Below are 23,245 nucleotides of genomic sequence, written 5' to 3' on the forward strand. Positions count from 1 at the left end.
TCTCGGCAATATGTGCCTCCTGTGACCACCCGCTAGAGACTCAGGGGTCACTGAATGTGGGGACTCCCCAATGGCACAGCAAGTTTGGCTTCGGATTCTTCGGCTTATGCCTGCACTTTCTACAACCAGCCACTACACTTGGGGTGCTCCAGCTTGGTCCACACTCACCGGCCAAGCACTTCGTTTTGAGATGGTTTCAGTCAACACGATGATTGTGATAAGGAGGGCCCTACACTCCAGCCCACCACACAGAACTCGTCCCTCAGGAGTGGAGCAACGATAGAGAGTGGTGTTGGGAGCTCATTTGCAGCCTGACACTATGGTTCATCTGGCGAGCCCGCTGCTTGGTGATTAACCATGGTTCATGGCGCCCCTAGATGGTAGTGCCGTCCACCAATGTGGTTTTCTCCTCCCATCTCCTGATTCGGCCATCATTGTACACATCTTGCTTTTCATTGGGAGAGTCTCCCCACAGTTTGATGAACCCTCTCTAACAGGCGCCGTTTGAAGCCCATTGGGCAGTTTTCTTAACTTTAGGAAGGATCTTTTTCTTGGGAAAAAAAAAAAAGCAAGAAAAAATAGGTAGGAGCAATCTCTCGCCCACTATTGGAATTTCTAGTTTGATATAATTACACCATCCTCAAATATTGTACTGAGTAAATGAGCACCAAATACAACACATTGCACTCTTTTATTAATAACAATAAATTTGAATTGCTGTACATTACTTGTAAACTTTCAAGCCCCATCCATTTCACAAGCAAAGTGAGTCAGAGTGAAAAGGTACTATTTACAAACTATCGAGGGCAGCATTTATGTATAAGAGATCTGTCCAAAAGAATGCACACAAGTATAATGGGCTCGTTACTATGCCTCTGCTCGAGTTTCTGCAATTTGTAACACTTTCCTCTCCTTCCTATTCTTAGCTTCGTGCAGTCTATTCAACAACTCATTGGTGGCATATTGAGCAAACCCATGATTTTGGCAACAATACTTGGAATAGGCAAAACTGTTACTGTTTCATCGCAGTAACATTCGCAAGCTTTACTGTGTCTTTGACAACCATCTCGCCTCCACGAAACACATCGTACGAACACTTGAAGTATCTGCTTGGGAAGAGGCAATAAACTTTAGTAAAAGCAAATATAAACTCTAAACTGAAAGAATGAGAGGTGACAAGTGACTTAAATAGACCTACATGTGCACACATGAACATGTGTACGTGCGCATGCACACGCATATGGGTGTGGCTGTGGGTGTGTGCGTGGGCACACACATTGTCTGATGGGGGAGGGGACACAAGCCACTTATAAATATCTATTAATCTATACATCTACATGTGTGCATGTGCATGTGTGTATAGGTGCGTGCGCCTGGCAGGCGTATGCATGCACGCGCGTGTATGGATGTGGGTGTGGATATTGGTGTGTGCACGGCCTCGCACAGTATCTGATGGGCGAGGGCACACAAATCACTTTAAAAATCTATATATTTATGTGTGTGTGTGTGTGTGTGTGTGTGTGTGTGTGTGTGTGTGTGTGTGTGTGTGCACGCGCGCGCGTGCATGTGTCCGCGTGTGCACATATTTTTATCAAAATCACGACAAAGAAAAAACCAATGAAGACATACAGATACTTTCGTACGACAAAGAAAAGACCAATGAAGACATAAAGATACTTTCATACTAGAAACAGCTTAAATGATGTCGATTGTTATGACAGAGCTGCAAGAGAAAGTACGCACGTCCCGCTTGAGCAGAGTATGATAATTGTGTTCCTATCTTTTCCAAAAGCTACTAATGCATGTGTGTCCTCAGGTATACGGAATTGAGCAAGCGACCACTCTGAGCTGAAATAGCCCGGTAAAACACCTGCAAACTCCGGAAAAAAAAACCAGTTAAGTATTGCTTCTCTCGGTTTTTCCAATTTTCCCAATCACCAATTACTAGTTTCCAATTCTTCCACTTTCTTGTTTTCCCCCAATTCCACCAAATTGGAATTCACCCAATTCTCCCCAATCCCAATTTCCTCAATTACCCTAGTTCTTGTTTGTTTCAATCCGTCAGAGGTGCACTTAAAAGAAACCATCTATATCACGTGCGTTCAAATGGTATTAAAAAAGCCCTTGTACTTACAAATTGTGAGACACTAACATCACCCCTTTTTCCTGTTAAACTAACCAATTTTCAATTTAAAAACCCCTTCTACAAAACAAAAAAAAAGATCTAAAAATAATTTTATGGATTAAAAATTAAAATACCCCTCCTTGTGAAGGCACGTGGTACACTAACATTATATGAGGTGCACCTTCAAGACTATATCCCCTTGTCTCGGACTCCTGAATCAATCAAATCCTACTCCACACGTTTCAATTTATTATCTTCCAGCTTGCAAGTTGCAAGCCATAGGAAAATAGCAACAACGTGTCTTTATGCTAGTTTCCGAGTTTGTTACCACGTATCCTATTGCTAGAGTCTTTCAGTATTACGTTTCCTATGACCTCCTGAAAGTAAGTTGAAACCTATGTATTTTATCTTCACATTTTCAAAACAAAAGTAAACACCTCAATACAATGAAAGATATATATATATATACATATACACACGTTCGCGCGCGCACACACACATTATACATACATACATACATATATATATATATATATATGTATATATATGTATGTATGTATGTATGTATGTATGTATGTATGCATCCACAAAAACATGTTAACCATTCACTATGATATTAAGCAAACTGTCACTTGTGGCAAATTTAAAATTACATAACAACTCACGTTGTCATATGCCCAACAAAACCATACAAAAACAAGAAGTTACCTTTCATGAAAGCCAAAGAGGAGCCTTTGTTCGATTGAGTTAGTGATGTTAATGAGGATCGAGCTAGCTGAAGACCATTACTAATACTAGAAGCCAAGCTGGTAGCTGAGCTAGCAGAGAGGCTTAGAGGAAAGCTCACATAGCCGCTTGTTGAGCTACCCCTTGCACCTTTATACAAAGAAGGATCTTTAAGGCAAAACACATGAATTGTTCCTTTGTCACTAGACACAACCAGCCAATAACTTGGTGTAGAGAATGCAATGCTATGAATGTCTGCTTTATCTGCGCCACGCCTCAACTGTGAACCAAGAAGAAAAACGGATTTTGAAGAAAGAGCTCCCTCTCTCTCTCTCTCTCTCTCTCTCTCTCTCTCTCTCTCTCTCTCTCTCTCTCTCTCTCTCTCTCTCTCTCTCTCTCTCTCTCTCTCTCTCTCTCTCTCTCTCTCTCTCTGTGTGTGTGTGTGTGTGCGTGTGTGTGTGCGCGCGCGCGAGCATGCGCAAGGAAAGGAGGCTGATTCTATTACTTGAAAATCTCCCAGGATGCCCAACTGGTGCCTATTTTGAGAGCAAGTACATCACTCTTTACATAGCAGGTCCATAGGCATTAAAGAAAACTATAAAATGAGATACACCTCTCCTAAAGAGAGTAAAAAGTGCCTTGGCAAGCTAAGTGGAGAGGGGATGTCAGTAGTCTCTGGAAGATATGCACTTCGACCAAAAGACCATTCAACGACTGTAAATCAAGAACCGAAGCCACCCAGCCGTGAAGATAGCAGTGAGCAGCTACTAGGAGCTCACTGTCGGGCGGATAGATGTCTGCCAACTGGTAAAATCTGACAGTAAGAGGTAATGGAGCAGTTGGTGATGAAGATGGGGGTGAGCAGGCAACTAGCATCACCAAGAAACTTCAGGAGGATGTCAGAAGGTGGATAACAAAGCATTGCACCGGAGCTGACAAGGAGCTTTCTTCCAGAAGATCGAGCAGTCGACTTGCTGAAGGTGGCTCGTGAAGACCATAGCTAGAGATGGAACTTCCTGGAGATGGTGTAGGAGGCTTTGACACAGCATCTAGGTGATAATATGCCAAAAAAGCTTGGTAGAGAGAGCAGAGATGAGAGCAGCCAGCCGATCCTGAACAAACTAACCGCCAACAAGCAGCATCCCAAAAACAACCCAAGACCGCCAAAATAAGAGGAAGGAAAGCAAGACAAACAAAAATAACATAAAACCCTTTGACACAACATCCAGTTGAAAATCTGCCAAAGAAGCTTGGTAGAGAGAGCAGAGATGAGAGCAGCCAGCCGACTCTGAACAAACTAACCGCCAACAAACAACAACAAAAACCAAAACCCCAAAAACAACAACCCAAGCTCACCAAAATAAGAGGAAGGAAAGCAAGACAAACAAAAAACGGACAAAGCAAACAAGAAGGACAAGCTCCCACGCATGCACACCCGAAAGCAACCCTTGAGAGGGCAACAAGCAGCACATATACACAAAGACTCTAAGGGCAAGCTTCCACGCGCACACATTCTCACGCACTCAAATCCACACACACCTAGAAGCAAGCCAATAGAGGAACACACCAACCAAAAGCAAAAAGCAAAAACAAAACAAGAACCAAAGAAAGGATATTAAAATAAAGCAAGAGCATACACAAAAAGGACTAGCGTAAAAGATGATGGCGTGGCAACTGTACGGACGCCCCGCACTTTGCACTGACATGCTGACATGGCACCCTATACGCACTACCCACAATTTTCGTTGACTTGCTGACATGGCATACTATACGGATTTCTGCATTTGACGCTGCAGCTTTTGGGTCTGATGCTTTTCGACCAAAAGCTTTTGGGCTTATTGCTTTTCATCGTAACTGCTTTTAGAGGCCACGGGTCTTTAAATACGACCCATGGGCTCTCACTCTGGCAATCTACCCGTGGGAGATGAAGAGCAGAGCCATGGGAGTTGTACTGAGTTGAAGCAATATAAAGAAATACCGAAAGGGGCACTAGGGTTTGGGGCTAGTGTTCTCTAGTGGTGGAGCTCCGCCACTCCCCATCTCGTGTGTGGCGTGCATCTCTTTCAATTCAATCATTATTTGAAGTGCTTAAAGTTCTCAGTCTGTTCTTTTATGTTGGCACGTGGCTAGGAAATGCAAACACTATTCCGGGGGTTACAGTTGTAGTGCGCCTGCAAGAGCGTAGTTGACTTGGTGTGCGTGCTCGACCACCTCAACATAGAAATTCCAACATGGATATTTGCAGTCATAAACTCTTTGACATGATAGATCACATCATTGAAGACATGCACTGGAAACATGAAGATGTTGATTACAAGTATCAAGATTTAGGGGCCTATGATGACAAACTTACAAAGAAGGCACCATTTGGAGTCTTGTCTCTCCCCTCTGCATGGAGAATTCCATCATTCCAAAAGAGGCATTTCATCGTCATTGATCTGTACACATCTTTGGTAGCAGATCAAGTCAACACCATCTGCATCTCCTTAGCAATCGCTGGCCATCAATCCAGAGCCAAAGGGTTCCAATCCGAGGCAACCACCGAGGGAGTTTGCAAGCATTGTGAGCCTACATTCGCAACCACATCCATTGCAGAGAGGAGGATTCATCTAGAGCTTCCATTGTACAGCAATCTAGTCGAAGCCCCAAGAGGAGCCTCTATCTTTGAGGAGTTATTTGGCGGATTCACGAGACATCATACAGAGGCCTTGCCAAGGTTCATGGGGACAATCCAAAGGACATATCCATCTTCATCTCCCATTCGGCGTTACGCTCATCAATCTCCTCAGCATAGGGGTAGCACAGGCTGGCCAATAACCTTCGTGGGCATTAGCTTTTGCATAGCCCGCCATTCGCTATACAAGCATCTATCCGGTTTGCAGTTTGTTGGTTCACACGATCCGAGTTGGGGTAGCACAGGCTTGCCGGTAACCAACAACAGAATCATTGATCCAAAGGCAATTTAGAGTTTGCGAGCAGATGTATCATCACCATCCCTGTCTTTTGGACGTTTCCATATCACTCGGTGGAGCCTCTTTCTCAAAAGTAGACATGGAGGACATCAAGAAGGCCATTCATTCAATATCATCTTATGGCATGCATTGAGTTTGGTACTGGTACCTGTAACAGACTTGGTCACCATAGTTACCCAGAACGCGGAACGGCGACGGGCCTCCCTGCGGAACACGAAAACGGAAAGGGGTTCGGAACGGGAACGGCGCGGAACAGGAGACTAAAAAAACACCCAAATAATGTTATTTTTAGCGTTATGTGTTTGAATACAAGTAGTACTAGAGTCCTTTAACTCTAATACCCACAAAAAATACGATTCGAGAATATTCAACCTTATTATGACTTGATTGGGATGTGCAGCGCCGAAGCCATGGATGATGGGACATACACAACATTGAACAAACACAATGCCCATACACAATAAGTTATATAACACATGTAATTACAAATTAGAGCTCTCAAATAATTGCAAGAGTAGAAGTCAGAAATAACACTTTTCGCTTAGTTCTGGCTAGCAAGGCCCGCCAAGGCGCTACAAAAAAACCAAAGGGACATTCACCATAATGAGAGTCGAGACTACAAGAGGGCCAAACCAGTGACCACAATACCAAAAGACTGAAGGTGAAAAATACCATAAAGATGCTAGTAGCTACAAATTTCAAAGAGGGTAAGGCTTAAGCAACCATACAAAAAGGTAAGGATAATGGAAGTCCTAAAGTCGCGACTCTCGAGCCTCAAGACTCGAGACTCAAGAGCCACTACCCTGAGGCCTCCCAATTCGTAGTAGCTGGCTATAAATCATGCACATCCTCCCATTCCTCATCATCGAGCTCTAGGCCTGGCTCGATATCAACCATGGATGAAGCACCTGGTGTCGGTGGCTGTGCATCTCCACCTGCCTGAGGAGCCTCTTGCTCCATCTCCCACTGTGTAAAAGGATTTGTCTGTTTGCTTGTACTCTTGCAAAGCATTTCAAATTTGCGCTGACAAAGACAAGATCATTTGCATTCTCCACTCCAAGCTGATTCCTCTTCTTGGAAGCAATGTGGTTAAAAGTACTCCACAATTGCTCCAAGCATGAGGTACTAACTAACTGGCTAAGAATACGGATCGCCAATCTCTGAAGCTCAGAGCCATCATAGCCATAGTCCTCCCACCATAGCACTAAACCTATCTTCATGCAATCAATTTGAGTATCTGGATTGCCAAATGACCCCCGCATCTCTCTATACTGTCTCAACTGATCTCTGACAATGCGTCACCCAACTCTGTTTAGAACCATCTTGTTTAAGATCTCTGTAAATTGATTCATGACTTCTCTATCTGTCTCTTGCCCTGCACCTTGGAACTCTGGATCCACCATGTACGTTGCCCCGTGTAAAGGAGAAGCATATGAATTTCACCTGGAGCTGCAAAGCGCATGGATCTCCTCATATCGCTCTGCGTTCGTCTCAAGCTGTGCAAGCTGCTCGATCATGCGGTCCATTGTCTCATAAACCTTTCCAATGCAACGATCCATGGCATCCAGAACTCGAAGCAAATGAACCACCAGTTTTACATGTGCATCTAGACTCTTGAGCTCCTTCCACAACTCAAGATCCTCTGCCGTATCCTTGCACAAAATCCCTGCTACTGTCTTTGCATGGGGGGAGGTGGTGAACTCATCATGGATGAAGACCTGTCGGACCGCATTTTGACATTCAGACAGTCTACGCAAAAGAAGAAAGTTGAATGCAAAGCGGGTGTCTGAATACTTTAGAAGCACTTTGCCGCCCGACCCCACTCCGAACCAAGTTGTGACTGTTGATGAAAGTAACAATCTTCACTGCATCAGCAATGACTGGAGCGATCCAGTCTAGCTTGCTGATGTCTTTTAAAAGGTTGTTCAAAAATGTGCCATGCAAAAGCACACTGTCACATGCGGATAGTGAGCCTCTATAATAGCAGTTGCTGCCATGTTTGATGCCCCCCCATATGTGACAAAGGCCACTAGGTGTTACTCACCGATTGTTTCTATGGCCACTGTCCACTCTGCAAAGAGGACATCGGCGGACATTGCCACTCTCGGTGGCATCATGAGAGTACACTTAATCCATCGCGCATTGGGCGCGAGCACACTACCGTCTTCATTGCCATGTCTTTGAACGAAGATCGACATCGGATACACGATAATCAAGATCTTGAGTACCAAGATCTACTTGCCTCGTATGTGGATATGGAGGGACTTGAAGAAAGAATCCCTGACCCTCTTCTGCATTTGCATTTGCATGTGGCATGGATCCACTCCCGTCGACATGGAACCCTTGGAAATACCTCCAAGCACCCTTACCATTTAGCTCCACCCGCAATGCTTATACGACAGGACTATTCGAGTGGTAGTACTTGCTCGCAAGGCAGAGTCGGCACCAAGACTAGTATTCTACGACAATAGTAAGGCTACCTAGTAACTCGTATGGTTGGTGTTTACATTGCAACACTACCTACATCTGCAGTATCCACAAGTTTGGAGAAGTTTTCATCGGCTTATGCATTCATGAGCATCAAAAGTATAGATAGAAGTGTGGCAGTTGTGCCTCACCTTCAACAGGGAGGGATATCACGTGCGCATTTCACTTGCGCCATGTGGAAAAGCTTCTGCTACAGTCTAGCGTCAGTAGTAGGACCTAACCTGGCACTTTGTGAGCCTCTAGCAGGATGTGCATGATCAGGCCGATCATAGTTACATATTCACTTGCAAAGTTAAGTTCACTTAAGTCATTTAATAATAAGTGACTTTGACATGACATTTATTGAAAGTAGGTAGGGCAAATGGCTAAGACCTATAAATGAAGCCCCTTGGCACCAGTAGAAGGCAGAGGAGTAGTAGAAGAGTCTCTTAGCAGTGCCAGCACTTGGGCAGCCATCAGCCAGTGTTTCCTCCAGCAACCATCAGCTTTTTCAGCCCTATGATCGCCATCAAATTTCAGCCCTCACTGTTGTTAGCATAGCCTCGTCGCGGCTGCACTCTTTGCCGCATTACCACTAGCATTTTTAGATTTCAGCCATCTTCATCCTCAGCATTTTCAGTTTTTAGCCCATCCCCGTCCCCGGTGAAATTAGATCAGCCCACAACCTCCTCCTCCTCGTCATTGTCATCGTCGTAGTACCAAGCATCTCCAGCAGTACCCATTAGTACCTCAGCAGCACCGCAGTAAAAGTACCCCTCGTCGGCGGCGGCGGCAACAGCGGCGACTGCGGCGGAGGCGATGCAATACCCTAGCATCTAGTACTCCTTACGTATTGGCTTGGCCGCTACGTAGCTCAGCGTGGGGATCATCAAGACCTCTGTGTCCTTAGCACCCAAGTACCTTCAGTACCCAAGCACACGCAGTAACAAGCACCAAGTACCCGCAATAACCAGTCCTTAGCCTCGCAATGTCAAGCATCTGCATCAAGTACCCATTAGCATCTCAGCATCTCATCCATTAGCATCATTATATCAACATTGTGCAAATAATAAAGCAAGTACTTGCTCTGGCAACAGAGCAAGGGCGCCCTTGAGGGTGGTTGGGACCCGACATGCCGTGTCTACTCTCTCTCTCTCTCTCTCTCTCTCTCTCTCTCTCTCTCTCTCTCTCTCAGTTCAAGTCAGTTCTTTTAAGTGAAACTAAAGTAACCTTGTATTTGTGCGGAGTACTAGATCCGAGCTTAATCCTTAAACACTTCCGATGCAACTGACATTGGTATCATAGCACACACACCTGACATTGGTATCATAGCTTTGTGTGCATTGCACCTGACATTGGTATCAAAGCTCTGTGTGCGCACCTGACATTGGTATTAGAGGTCCATGCGTGCTTCGGCTTCGCGAACTCAAGAGAAGAGCCACAAAGAACCCACGCAGAACCAAGAATCCAAAGAATCTCTCTCAGTTTTTCCTCAAAGAATCTTCGTGTCTCGATCCCGAACTTCTCGGGCTTATTAACCACTCCCACCCTTAATCCATCGTGCATCAGGCACAGGCACGGGCACGGGCGCGCTCCCGTCTTCATCGCCATGTCTTTGAACGAAGATCGACATTGGATACTCCAGATCTTGAGTAACAATATCTACTTGCCTCTATGCGGATATGGAAGGAGTTGGAGAAAGCATCCCTGACCCTCTTCTGCATTCGCATTCGCATGTAGCGTGCATCCACTCCCATCAACATGTAACCCTTGGAAATACCTCCAAGCACCCTTACCTTTCAGCTTCATCCGCAATATTTACTTGACAGGACTATTTGAGTGGTAGTACTTGCTCGCAAGACAAAGTTACACCAAGGCTGGTATTCTATGACGATAGTAAGGCTACCTAGTAACTCGTATAGTCGGTGTTTACATTGCAACAGTACCTACATCCGTAGTATCCACAAGTTTGGAGTTTTCATCAGCTTATGCATCCACGAGCATCACAAGCATTCAGCATCAGAAGTATAGATAGAAGTGTGGCAATTGTGTCTCACCTTCAACAGGGGGGATCTCACCTGCGCGCTTCACTTGTGCTAAGCCAGACGTGCATGATCAGGCAGGTCATGGTTGCATACCCTCACTTGCATAGTTAAGTCACTTAACCATATAGGCATATGAACAATCACTTAAATCATTTTTTAATAAGTGACTTTGACATGACATTTATTGAAATAAGTAGGCCAAATGGCTAAAATACCTATAAATGAAGCCCCTTGGCACCAGTAGAAGGCAGAGGAGCAGTAGAAGAGCCTCTCAGCAGTACCAACGCTTGGATAGCCCTCAGCCAACGTTTCCTCTAGCAGCCATCAATATTTTCAGCCCTATGATCGCCTTCATGTTTCAGTTCTCAGTGTTTTCAGTATAGCCTCGTCGCCGCTGCAGTACTTGCCGCATTATCACCGGCGTTTTTAGATTTCAACCATCTTCATCTTCAGCATTTTCAATTTTTAGCTTATCGTCGTCCCCGGGAAATTAGATCAGCCCATAGCCTTGTCGTCGTTGTCGCTGTCGTCGTCATCGCAGTACCAAGCATCTCCAGCAGTACCTCAGCAGCGCCGCAGTACAAGTACCCATCGGCAGCGGTGGCGGCGTACCCCAGCATCTAGTACCCCTTACGTATTGGCTTGGCCCCTATGTAGCTCACCGTGGGGATCATCAAGACCTATGTGTCCTTAGCACCGAAGTACCTTCAGTACCCAAGTACGTGCAGTATCAAGCACCAAGTACCCGCAATAACCAATCCTTAGTCTCGCAGTGCCAAGCATCTGCATCAAGTACCCATTAGCATCTCAGCATCTCATCCTTTAGCATCATTGTATCAACATTGTGCAAGTAATAAAGCAAGTACTTGCTCTAGCAACAGAGCAAGGGGTCCTTTGAGGGTGGTTGGGACCTGAGATGCCATGTCTACTCTCTCTCTCTCTCTCGTGTCTCTCTCTTTCATTCAATTCAATTCAGCTCTCTCAAGTGAAGTAAAGTAACCTTGTGTTTGTGCGGAGTACTAGATCCGAGCTAAATCCTTAAACACTTCCGTTGCACCTAACATTGGTATCAAAGCTCTATGACACTTGTGAAACGTGCACATCTTTAGGCTTCCCCCATCCCCACCCTCCCTGCCTAGGTGGGCAAATGTGCGACAATTTCACCTCGAAACTTAGACCTAGTCAAGTTTATTAATAAGTCATTTTATGATTTATTTTTATAAACTTTGACTAAAGTTTTGCCCTACCTAAGTCCTAGAATTCACAAGCAATATTTTGCCCTATATAGGGGGTAGCTTAACTAGCGTTTTTCATCAATTGATCCAGTGCTAGCAGAGTGCAGCCCTAGCATTTTGCATCAGCCTGCCAAGAGTTTTGCTCCCAAGACGCAGATCAGCCCACCGTTTTGCACCAGCAACACATTCAAGCCAGCATTTTCAGCTTTCAGCCGAAGTTCCCCTCGTCGGTTGTGGCCTGGATCTGCTAACTCTAGCCTCTCCACTGCAGCCCGGTACTTCGGCAACCCATTGAGCCTCTTCTCGGCCATTCCCTCCTTGCATCAAGTGCTCCAATTGTAACAGACTTGGACACTCCAAGTCAAGAATCAACCGCGACAACACCAAATAACCACTTCAAAACAATTCACAGATCACAATAGATTTGCACTGGCCCGGCGGAGTTCCGTGCCTAGAGATATTGGCCCCAAAGACTGGCGCCCGGTATTTCTTTTTATATTAATCAATCATCAAAGTACAAGAGAGCGGTTAGGGTTTCACTCTCAGACTCTGCGTCCAGATGCTCTGAGAAGTGAGGCCCTCACCACTAATTTAAAGGTTACAAGGGATGCCCAAAAGCAGAGCCCCAAAAGCTTTTAAAATCAAAAGCATCAGTTCTCTCTCTCTCTCTTAGAGAGTCTTTTCTCTTTTTTTTTTTTTTAAAAAGCAAAAGCAAAATTCGCGTCGCTCATCATTTTCCAAAAAAAAAAAAAAAAAAATTTAATAATCCGCCTCCGCGATTTCCGGAATTTAGGGTTTTTGGCAAAAATTAGGGTTTGCAGGAATTTTAGGGTTTCTGGCAGAAATTAGGGTTTCTGTTGTCCGCCACGTCATCACTTTGTGACATACCCCCCTCTTGAAAGCATTGTAATCGACCACGATTACGCCTGCAAAACCGACAAAAGCCATAAACTGTCTTAGCAGACACTGACTGTTAGTACCTTCGTACTAGGAACACACATCTAGCACATGTACAAAATCGACAGTCACATCACACGGCATCACAGGACATCACCAGACATCACAGGACATCACATGACATTCAACATTCATTCGAATCTTAGACCATGATTTATCGGCAATGTAGCTAGCAATCACATCTAGGTCCAATCGGGACCTCATCGATGTCCGATTGACTAACCCCTATTGCAACCATGTCTATTCGAGATCAAGTAGACCAAAATGCTGCAGTCATTTCGTCTACCAGTTCCTGCACTCACAAGAAGTCAAGAACAAATCAGTATCATAATCAGGAATTCCATTTCATAAAGTCATCCAGCAGAATACTGTCAGCTCTCAGTATCCCTGAAGCTCAAAGAGACATCAGTGACTTTAGTATCAAAATCGAGGCATCTGTTGACAAAGGAGCGGAGTAACTCCCCTCTTGTGCATCCCACTGCACCAGATCTTCGGCCAAGCTGAGTTTCTGGGTTCCGTTTGGAGTAGACTATGCTAAACCAAAACATCGAGGTAAAGTTTCACAATCCGAGGAGTATCTGTTAGGTCCTCCTCCTCCATCCACTTCGCATCAAATGCAGGAAAGTTCTTGAACTTAACCAAGAACCGCCTTCAGACTTTACCTTTCTTCGTATCATTATGTGCCAAAATCTGTTCAGGAACAAGGATCTCCTCGTTTTCTTCCACTTTGGGTTGCTCATCAGGCTCCCCATCATCAGGCACATCACCCTTAACAGGGTTCAAGAGACTCACATGCAATGCATTGTGAATCCTCCAAGTATCTGGCAGTTTCAATCGGAAGGAGACATCATTTATCTTGTCAGTAATCTGGAAAGGTCCGTAGTATCACATACTAAGCTTTGGAAAAAGCCTCTCCTTTCCCTGTTTCTTTCTTAGGCGTACCTTCTCAAAAGTAAGAGCACCCAATCATCCTCCTTCAGTTTCCAGTCGCGACGATGGCGATCCGCTGCCTTTTTCTGTCGTTCTTGAGACTCCTGCAAAGTCTCGCGAACCTTGGCAAAAGCCGTATCCAAATCTCGCGAATATTCATCCGCTTCAAATTTCTAATCTTTCGTGCTCAGGAAGGATGGAACCTTCGCAGCAGTTTCAACAATCTCACATGGCATCTTCCCCGTCGAAGAGTGTATCGTGTTATTGTAGGCAAATTCCACCAAAGGTAAGTTCTTTTCCCATTGAGTCTTCTGATGCGAGATACAAGACTTCAATAAATCTAAAATCACTGAATTGGCAATCTCAGATTGCCCGTCAGTCTGCAAGTGGAACGATGACGAGAACTGCAACCGCGTGCCAATGTTCTCCCAAATTGCCTTCCAAAACAAACTCATAAATCTGGGGTCTCTGTCGGAGACAATCGTCTCAGGCGTGCCATGTAATCGGAAAATCATCGTGATCATTCTGTATTCTCGGGAGATCAAAAAAAATGAAATCCATTTCAATATTTTCCCAGGGGCGGGTGGGTATGGGTAAAGGCTGTAACAATCCCTGTGCCTTATGCCTGTCAAACTTGACCTTCTGGCATACCAAGCAACTGCGCACAAACTCTTCCACATCCTTCTTCAGTCTCCGCCAAAAGAAATCTCTCTCTACCCGTTTCATGGCGGTAGCAATGCCGCGGTGACCCGTAAAAGGTGGACAGTGGCAATCAATCATAACCTTTTCCCTCAACGGCTGTGTAACGCACAACATAGTCTTTTTCATCAAGTAGCCTTCCCGAAGGGAGTATCCAGCTACTCTCTCCCCATCTCGTATCCGTGTGAAAATATCTGCAAAATCTGTATCTGTGGCACACTGATCGACCATATCCTCGAAGCTCCTATGATGTATCGCGGAAATAGCCAGAACCAACGGTTTCCGAGACAAAGCATCTGCCACCACATTCTTTTGTCCCTGCACATGGACAATCTGGAAGTGGAACTGTGACAAGATGTTCACCCACCGCATCTGCTTTTCCGAAAGCTGCTTCTGTGACAAGAAGTAGCGCAAACTCTGATGGTCTGTAAAGACAGTAAAATCCGCTCCGAGTAGGTAATGCCGCCACTGAGTAAGAGCGTGGATAACCGCCAAAAGCTCTTTCCCATAGATCTGTGCTGTCATCTGCGGCCTAGAGAACAAACGGCTCTCGTAAGCTATGACATGGCCTTCTTGCATCAAGACCGTACCCAGACTACGACCACAAGCATCACAAAATACTTCAAATGACTTCTGCAAGTCCGGCAAAGTCCAAATAGGTCCCGTAGTCAATTTCTCTTTCAACGTCTGAAAGGCAGTCACCTCTGGGGGTCCCCACGAAAAAGATACTCCTTTCTGTGTCAAGATATGCAAAGGGGAAGCAACCTCTGCAAACTTTCGTATGAACCGCCTGTAGTACGAACACAGTCCCAAGAAGCTTCTAACTTCATGGACATTCCTCAAATCGGGCCAATCACGGATAGTCTCTATCTTGGCCGGGTCCATTCGCACTCCTGCTGCTGACACAATGTGTCCCAAAAAGTGTATCTCTAGTAGGAAAAATTCACTTTTCTTTGCATTAATCACTAACGTGTGATCTCGTAATGCCTGAAAGACTTGAAGCAGATGATCTCTGTGTTCTGCCTCATTCTTGGAGAAAACAATGATGTCGTCAAAGAAAGTGCCAACAAATAGCCTGTACTCTCGAAAAATCCCGTCCATCATCCGGTTAAATGTCGCAGGAGCATTGGTTAAGCCAAAAGGCATCACCAAAAACTCAAATAACCCAAAAGTCGTCCGAAAAGCTGTTTTGTAGACATCTCCTGGTGCTATCTTGATCTGATGATATCCACTCTTCAAGTCAATCCTGCTAAAGCACGAGGATCCCTGTAACCTGTCGAGTATATCATCGATCCTAGGAATCGGAAATCTGTTTTTGATGGTGATTTCGTTGAGAGTGCTATAATCGATGCACATTCTCCAAGATCCGTCTTTCTTAAAAACCAACAACACTGGAGAGCAATACGGTGAAGTACTAGGCTGGACAAGACCCTTTTCCAAGAGGTCTTTCACTGAGTTCATAATCTTTTCATTCTGTACTCGGCTCACACGATAAGGTGGCCGATTCGGTGGCGTGCTTCCAGATATCAGATCAATGGTATGATCTTCAGGCCCTCTCAAAAGCAATCGGCATGAGCGTGGAGAAAAAAAAATCTTGGCGTTCTTTTCTTCAGGTCAAAACATATTCAACCTTTATCCATCGTTCAGTTCTCCCAAAAGAATGAGTAAGAAAACTGAAGTTCATCAAGTACAATCTCTAAGCCCTTCATTTATCAAAGTCGCTTTCTCGGCCCGGTAGTCAACCACGGCGTAGTTCTTGTGGTACCAAGGGATCCCGAGTAGAACGTCACTCACGTGCCCTGAACACCCCTGTCATTGCAAACGAAGTTTGCCAATGCTCGATGTAATGGCAACATCCCATCCGGGTACCAGTCGAACTACCTCCGCCTGTGGCGTCAGTCTGTCGAGCGTAGTTCCAAATCGAGCCGCCAATTCCAAGTGAAAAGAAGTTGGCCTTGGCTCCTTCAAAAGAGCTTCCTGATCCTTCACTTTGCCCCAAAAAAAACGGCAAAGTTTGTACTTTCATTCATTTGATTCGGTGCAAGTCCCACGCCATGTGGTACCAGTTCTACTTTTCTATCTGCCTTTTCTGCCACATTCCTCAGCTGCTCTCGAACTCTCAGACCTGTCGTCGTCTTTATCATTCTGTTCTTTCTGTGCCTTATCAGGGCACTTCGCGGAAATATGTCCATGTTCCCCGCATCCAAAGCACTTCCCCTCTCTGATGAAGCGAGCTCTCTCCTCAGGAGTAAGCTTGGGTCGTGCATCCTTTTTTTTTCTCTGGGTTGCTCTTTTTCATTCTACTTTCATTCCCAGAAGTCTGTTCGGCTCGTTGTGTCATGGCCTCATATGTGGGGTAGGTCAGACTGCCAGAGTGAATGGCAAAGCCCCGCTTCGCATGACTCATCAACTCCTGAATAGAAGCTGACTTCTGTTCCAAGCAGTGATCTCGGATCTCTGTAGGTAGACCCAAGGTAAACCGCTCAATCTGTTCTCTGAATGAAATCTTCTTGAATGAAGAGGCGGGTAGAAAAGAGCTCCAGAATCTTTCACAATAAGAATTCACTATATCGCTCTTGGTCATCCGGAGATGGTTCCAAGCAGCTCGTATATCTCGCTCAAACTCTTGAGTCAACCAAGAAGAAATAAAAAGCCTCTTGAATTTCAGCCATGTAACTGGCACAGTCTTGCTTAATAGAAGCGTGGACCACCAAGTACGAGCATTCCTCTTAAAGTAAGAGGCAGCTCTCCGAATCTTGGAGTGCTCTGAATAGCGTCCTCCCGCGAAAGCGATGTCAAAGACACAGCCTTCGAAGCATCTGAGTCTCCTGAAAAGTATCAAACTTGATCGAGTGGCCACCTTCCTTAAACTCTTAGACTTTCTTGCTTTTATCTTCAAGAAAGTCATACTGGTTGGCTTTGAAAAAATTCTTCTTGTTCGCATAAAACTTTCCGTCATCGGAATCTGAGCTGTCTGTAGACGAGTCCTCAAGAGAACTGTCAGTCTCTGGGCGAGATTTAGCCTTCTTTGCCTTGCCCTTTCCAAAGCGTTGCTTCTTGCTTCGCTTTTTACCTTTTCTGTCTTCTTCGCTCGAATCCGAGGAGCTAGAAGAACTCTCAGAAGAAGAAGAAGAAGAACTGGGTACTCCTTCAAATCGAACACGCTTCTTCCGTTTCTTTGCCTTGTCAAATGTCAACCGACGACCCAAATATCCCGGGAAGTCAGTGCCTTTCTTCTGCTTTTTGCCGTGCTTTTTGGCTTTCTTTTGCGTGTCAAAAAGTTGAGCAATCCGTGCATCAACCACGTTCTCCAGTTCCTTCTCCGTATATTTCTTGGAGGCAGAAGGTTTCTTGAGAGCGGGTTTCGGGAGTGGTGTTGTGGTTCTCTGCCACTCCATCTGTACCTCTTTCAAAGAGGTCTGGTTCATATATTTTGCCATCTTCGGGTCCTTGGCAAAATTGAGCATCATCTTTGTTGCATCGCTGATCAACTGGCGACGCTCTATCTCTCGCCGCTCAGCCTAAGTAGGCCAAGGCGGGCCATACTCTCTGCCTGAATCTTCGTTGTGATCCCAGCCCGCATCTCCAGATGCAGAGGGAGTCGGCTGGTCATTGCCTGAAGCCATAGGTGCCGCGGAAAAAAATTCGGGGATCGGATTTCCCGTAGAAGAGAAATCGGCCGTGCTCTGATACCACTGTAACAGACTTGGACACTCCAAATCAAGAATCAACCGCGACAGCACCAAATAACCACTTCAAAACAATTCACAGATCACAATAGATTTGCACTGGCCCGGCGGAGTTCCGTGCCTAGAGATATTGGCCCCAAAGACTGGCGCCCCTTTCGGTATTTCTTTTTATATTAATCAATCATCAAAGTACAAGAGAGCGGTTAGGGTTTCACTCTCAGACTCTGCGTCCAGATGCTCTGAGAAGTGAGGCCCTCACGACTAATTTAAAGGTTACAAGGGATGCCCAAAAGCAGAGCCCCAAAAGCTTTTAAAATCAAAAGCATCAGTTCTCTCTCTCTCTCTTAGAGAGTCTTTTCTCTTTTTTTTTTTTTTTAAAGCAAAAGCAAAATTCGCGTCGCTCATCATTTTCCAAAAAAAAAAATAAAATAAAATAAAATAATCCGCCTCCGCGATTTCCAGAATTTAGGGTTTTTGGCAAAAATTAGGGTTTGCAGGAATTTTAGGGTTTCTGGCAGAAATTAGGGTTTCTGCTGTCCGCCACGTCATCACTTTGTGACACCAATTGCTGTCCATCATCGCCGATCGACTCCACCATCATGTGCATTTTCAGCCCTACTTTGCGCGCCAAATATGTTGTGTTTTGCGTGCGAGATCTGCGTTTTTTGCAATTAGCTTTCAGCCCTTGTTTCCTCTCACATCAAAGGTGCAAAATCAGCCCCAGATCTACCCCTTGGTGGCCATCAAGAACCCCTCATTGAGACGGATCCAAAGGTGATTCAAATCGCTTCATTTTGAAGAGTTACCGTGGCGACATTCAGAGTCTGCAATGAGGGATTGCATGTGTGTCCATTCCAATTACGCAATCAAAAGCAAATACCACATCGGCAACCGTGTGGGGCGTCCTTGAGAGGGTTGGTTGGGATTCCACCGAATGTCATTCTCCTCCCCCCCCCCCCCCCCCCCCCCCCCCCCCCCCCCCCCCCTCTCTCTCTCTCTCTCTCTCTCTCTCTCTCTCTCTCTCTCTCTCTAAGGAAATAAAAAGAACCATCTCTCGTGCGAGTATGTAAGGTGCAGCGGAAGTGAATGTTGAACTTGCTCAAGATGAGTGCTCCGAACTGTGCTCAAGGTTCCTTTTTACTTATGGAAGGAAGAGCCTTCCGTTCTTAATGAGAGAATGCAGTGCATGAGACTGAGAGATAGAGAAGAGAATACGACATCAGAGACGTAAAACCCTCCTCCAAAGGCCCCACTCTCTATGGCGAGAGCGGTCTACTTATGATTGCACAAATCTCTACAATGCTTGGACTTGCCGACGATGTCGACGACGATGAGACGGACTGAAATCTGAAAACTCGGGCTGAAATCTGCAAATCTTCTATCTGCTGAATTCTGACTCTATGTCGGTGACGATGTCGATGGCGACGATACGACGACGACGCGCTGAAAATACAGATGCTGAAATCTGCATTTTCCGGGCTGAAATTGCAAACTACGCTAGATCTGACCGTGCGGCGAGGATCTGCTGCGGGAAGGTGAGATTTGCGAGGTTCTGGACTTCTGCTGCGGAGTGGCTATGCTGAAAACTGAAAACACTGGTCTTCTTGTTGACTTGTCGCGACGGAACTGCAAAAACGCTGGTTGTTATGCTGCTCCAAAAACGCTAGGCTTATTTGGTGTCATGCGGGAAGAGTCTGCTAACGCTAGGGCTGATCTGCTGTCTACTGTCGCCGTGAATCTGCAAGTGCAAAAACGCTGGCTGATCTGATGCAAAAACGCGAGGCCTTCTGCAATGCAGAAAACGTTGCCTCTTCTGCCAGAAAGTGCTAGCTTTGGTTTGCTTATAGATTATCTTAGCAAAATTGCCCTACCTAGTACAAAAGTCACTTAATAAATAAGTGAAAATGTCAAAAATAGGGAAAATAGGTTTAATGCACTGGAAAAATCCCCTGATGGATTCTAATGGGAATGCTTATGATCATGCTGTGTGCAACCGGAGGATATGCATCTACTCTAAGTGTCTGGACATGCACGGTCTGCGAACAAACTCACAAAAGTGCCAAATCACTTCCTATTCTAGACTGACTTGACTGAACTGAACCCTGGTCATGCTGTAGCTTGTCCACGGACACATAGGGTTGGATGTGTCACGTGACATCCCCTCCTTTTCAAAGTGAGGTATTGGTACCGAACTGTATGGCGTCGAGGGAGATCGCCGACAACATCCGGAATCCTCGAAAGGACTCTTCATCGGCCCACTCTGAGGTGTGGGTCGTACGATACTTGAACTTCATAAAGGTCTGCAACGCTTGCTTCTTTGGGCCACGCAGAAAGCGACAGAAAGGCTTCTGTAGCTCCTTCAATGCTTCAACTTCGTCTAGAGTCATGCGTCTACCTTCTTCAAGAATGTCTGAGGCTGAAAATTCCTGAAAGGTGAAACCACTTTCAACACAAAAACATGAACATACCTATTCCATGTAAAGTGACTGGAAAAAATCTCGTCTTCTCAAAAGACTGTGCATGCAATGTAGATGAACAAATAGACGGATTGCCAACCCATTCGTCCAAGACATGCAAACAATGAGATGAATCTTTTCTTCCTGATCTAAATCAATCAACTGTGGCAATTCACAAAAGAAATGCCCATGCTTGGTGCTCATACTTTCATGTGCTCTTTCTACAACTATGTCATGCCAAGGAAGAGACATGGAATGTGACTTCCTGGAATGCATACTTTTCAGCTTTTCATGAGAAATCCGCATACATCCGTGCTCATTCATGAGTGAAACGTGCCCAACGTACAATATGTCATGCCTATGAAAAGGGATCACATAAAGACGTTGACTAAAATACAGGAAACGATCATGAATAAAACACTCGATCAATGCGTGCTGACTAATCATGCGAACACATAATATTTCCTTGGGGGGGGGGGGGGGGGGGGGGTTTCTTTGGACCTAGGCTCGAGAGCCAAGATCGGTTCTTCTTGATTGATCGAATCTTCCTGTGGGGGTTCTAGGACGTCGACTCGAAAGCCAAGATTGGTTCTTCGTGATGGATCGAATCTGCAATGAGGTTAGCTTCACTAGAAAAAGTATCAACTAGCACATCATCCTTGTGAACAATCACATCATCTTCATGCAAATCTTCATACTTGTGAGAAATCACATCTTGATCAAGCAAATCATCATGCTCAACATCATGCTTGTCATTGTCATCCAATTCATCATGCTCATCATTATCATTCATATCATCATGCAAATCCTGTGTGTCATGGTTTGGAGAAGAAGAGACTGAGAGAGTCTCCTTTTCCGGGATCTCTTGTATCTGTGCCTGCACTTGAGAAAAGAATCGGAACAAGGCGGCTTTCCTTTCGTTGTGCTCATGCTCTATGGGTGCCATTCTTTCTTCGTGTTCACGCTGTATTTCTGCTTTTCTTTCTACGGCCTCCAAGCGTGCTTGCTCGCACTCACGCTCAAAGTCGGCCTTTCTTTCTATTGTTCGTGCTTCGCGTTCTAGCTTCCTGTCCATCATCATCTTGTCAAAAGCCTCCATAGGAGTTAGTGGAATCCTTGGCGTAGATGCGGAAGGGGGAGGGTCGAAAAAACCTCCTGGTGGGGAAAACTCTTCTTCGCCACTCCTAAGCTCACCACCTCCATGCGAAGTATCCATTCTACTTTGGGTGATGACCATCCACTGAAGTTTTGGGTTCTTAAGTTCACGAGGAACTTGGATTCTTGTGGGTCTTGGGTTCTTGGGGTTCTTGAGTTCTTGAGTTCTTGAGTTCTTGAGGTTCTTCTTTAGCTTGCAATCTATGTTAGAGAAGGATCTTCTCTTCACCCGAGTTCTGCTCTTTTCCGCGGGCGCACCCCTTGGCGGCCTTGCGCTCACACCAAGGTTGCTTTTTCCCACCTCACGTCGATTTGGCCGGCCGCTAAGTGCACAGTCCGCTCTCAATGAGTAAAAAAAGGCACAAGGGGAGGCTAGACAAGCCGTTCTTTCTTGGGTTTCCTTTCACTCTTCAAAAACACGATTAGGAATCAACACGCCCAAGAGGACTGGGTTACGTGCAACCGCAACAAGCAAAAAAAATATGTGGTTCTTGTGGTTCTTTCCTTGAGTGATACAGAACACTGCCAAAGCTCTGATACCAATGTAAGGTGCAACGGAAGTGAATGTTGAACTTTACTCATGATGAGTGCTCCGAACTGTGCTCAAGGTTCCTTTTTACTTATGGAAGGAAGAGCCTTCCGTTCTTAATGAGAGAGTGCAATGGACACAAACAAAGTGAATGAACACAGTGAATGGAAGTGCATGAGACTGAGAGATAGAGAAGAGAAAAAGACACCAAAGACGACGTAAAACCCTCCTCCGAAGGCCCCACTCTCTATGGCGAGAGCGGTCTACTTCACAAATCTCTACAATGCTTGGACTTGCCGACGATGTCGACGACGATAGGGTCTGAAATCTGAAAACTCTAAGGGCTGAAATCTACAAATCTTCTATTTGCTGAATTCTGACTCTATGTCGGTGACGATGTCGATGGCGACCGTACGACAACGACGCGCTGAAAATGCAGATGCTGAAATCTGCATTTTCCGGGCTGAAACTGCACACTACGATGGATCTGACCGTGCGGCAAGGATCTACTGCGGGAAGGTGAGATCTGCGAGGTTCTGGACTTCTCCTGCGGAATCTTCTTGTTGACTTGTCGCGACGGAACTGCAAAAACGCTCGCTGTTATGCTGCTCCAAATCGCTAGGCTGATTTGGTGTCATGCGAGAAGAATCTGCTAACGCTAGGGCTAATCTGCTATTGTGGGGGAATCTGCTAACGCTAGGGCTGATCTGTTGTCTACTGTCGCCGTGAATCTGCAAGTGCAAAAACTCTGCCTGATCTGATGCAAAAACGCTAGGCCTTCTGCAATGCTGAAAACGCTAGAGTTGTCGCGAAGGTCAGTCTTGCTGAGAAGTTGCCTGTTGAGCAAGGTGCTCCTGCTGCCTCTTCTGCCAAAAAGTGCTAGCTTTGGTTTGCTTATATATTATCTTAGCAAAATTGCCCTACCTAGTTCCCAACAAAATTCACTTAATAAATAAGTGAAAAATGCAAAAATAGGAAAAATAGGTTTAATGCACTGGAAAAATCCCCTGATGGATTCTGATGGGAATGCTTATGATCATGCTATGTGCAACCGGAGGATATGCATATACTCTTAAGTGTCTGGACATGCACGGTCTGCGAACAAACTCACAAAAGTGCCAGATCACTTCCTATTCTAGACAGACTTGACTGAACTTAACCCTGGTCATGTTGTAGCTTGTCCACGGACACAAAGGGTTGGATGTGTCACGTGACAGAGTAGCACACATCAAAGCAAGGGAAGAAGTAAAGATTTATGGAA

The 23,245-nt window shown here is 45.4% G+C and overlaps 1 protein-coding gene across 2 annotated transcripts in view; it reads right to left on the bottom strand.

Annotated features, from left to right (window-relative positions):
• Positions 1-672: 672 nt before the first annotated feature.
• The window catches only part of LOC147422216 (autophagy-related protein 18d-like), a 34,117-nt gene continuing 11,544 nt past the window's right edge, over positions 673-23,245 (bottom strand). The window contains exons 2-4 of one of the 2 annotated variants that reach the window (XM_086502578.1): positions 2,834-3,131; positions 1,686-1,870; positions 673-1,106 (exon numbers count right to left, since the gene is read on the bottom strand). In XM_086502578.1, the coding sequence (XP_086358704.1) occupies positions 1,713-1,870; positions 2,834-3,131 (456 nt within the window). In that variant the 3' untranslated portion in view covers positions 673-1,106; positions 1,686-1,712. The remainder of the gene's footprint in view (positions 1,107-1,685; positions 1,871-2,833; positions 3,132-23,245) is intronic. The other variant, XM_086502576.1, reaches the window with a different exon arrangement.

Source organism: Adiantum capillus-veneris, chromosome 27, assembly GCF_014529385.1.
Source record: "Adiantum capillus-veneris isolate H3 chromosome 27, ASM1452938v2, whole genome shotgun sequence".
Classification (NCBI taxonomy): Eukaryota; Viridiplantae; Streptophyta; class Polypodiopsida; order Polypodiales; family Pteridaceae; genus Adiantum; species Adiantum capillus-veneris.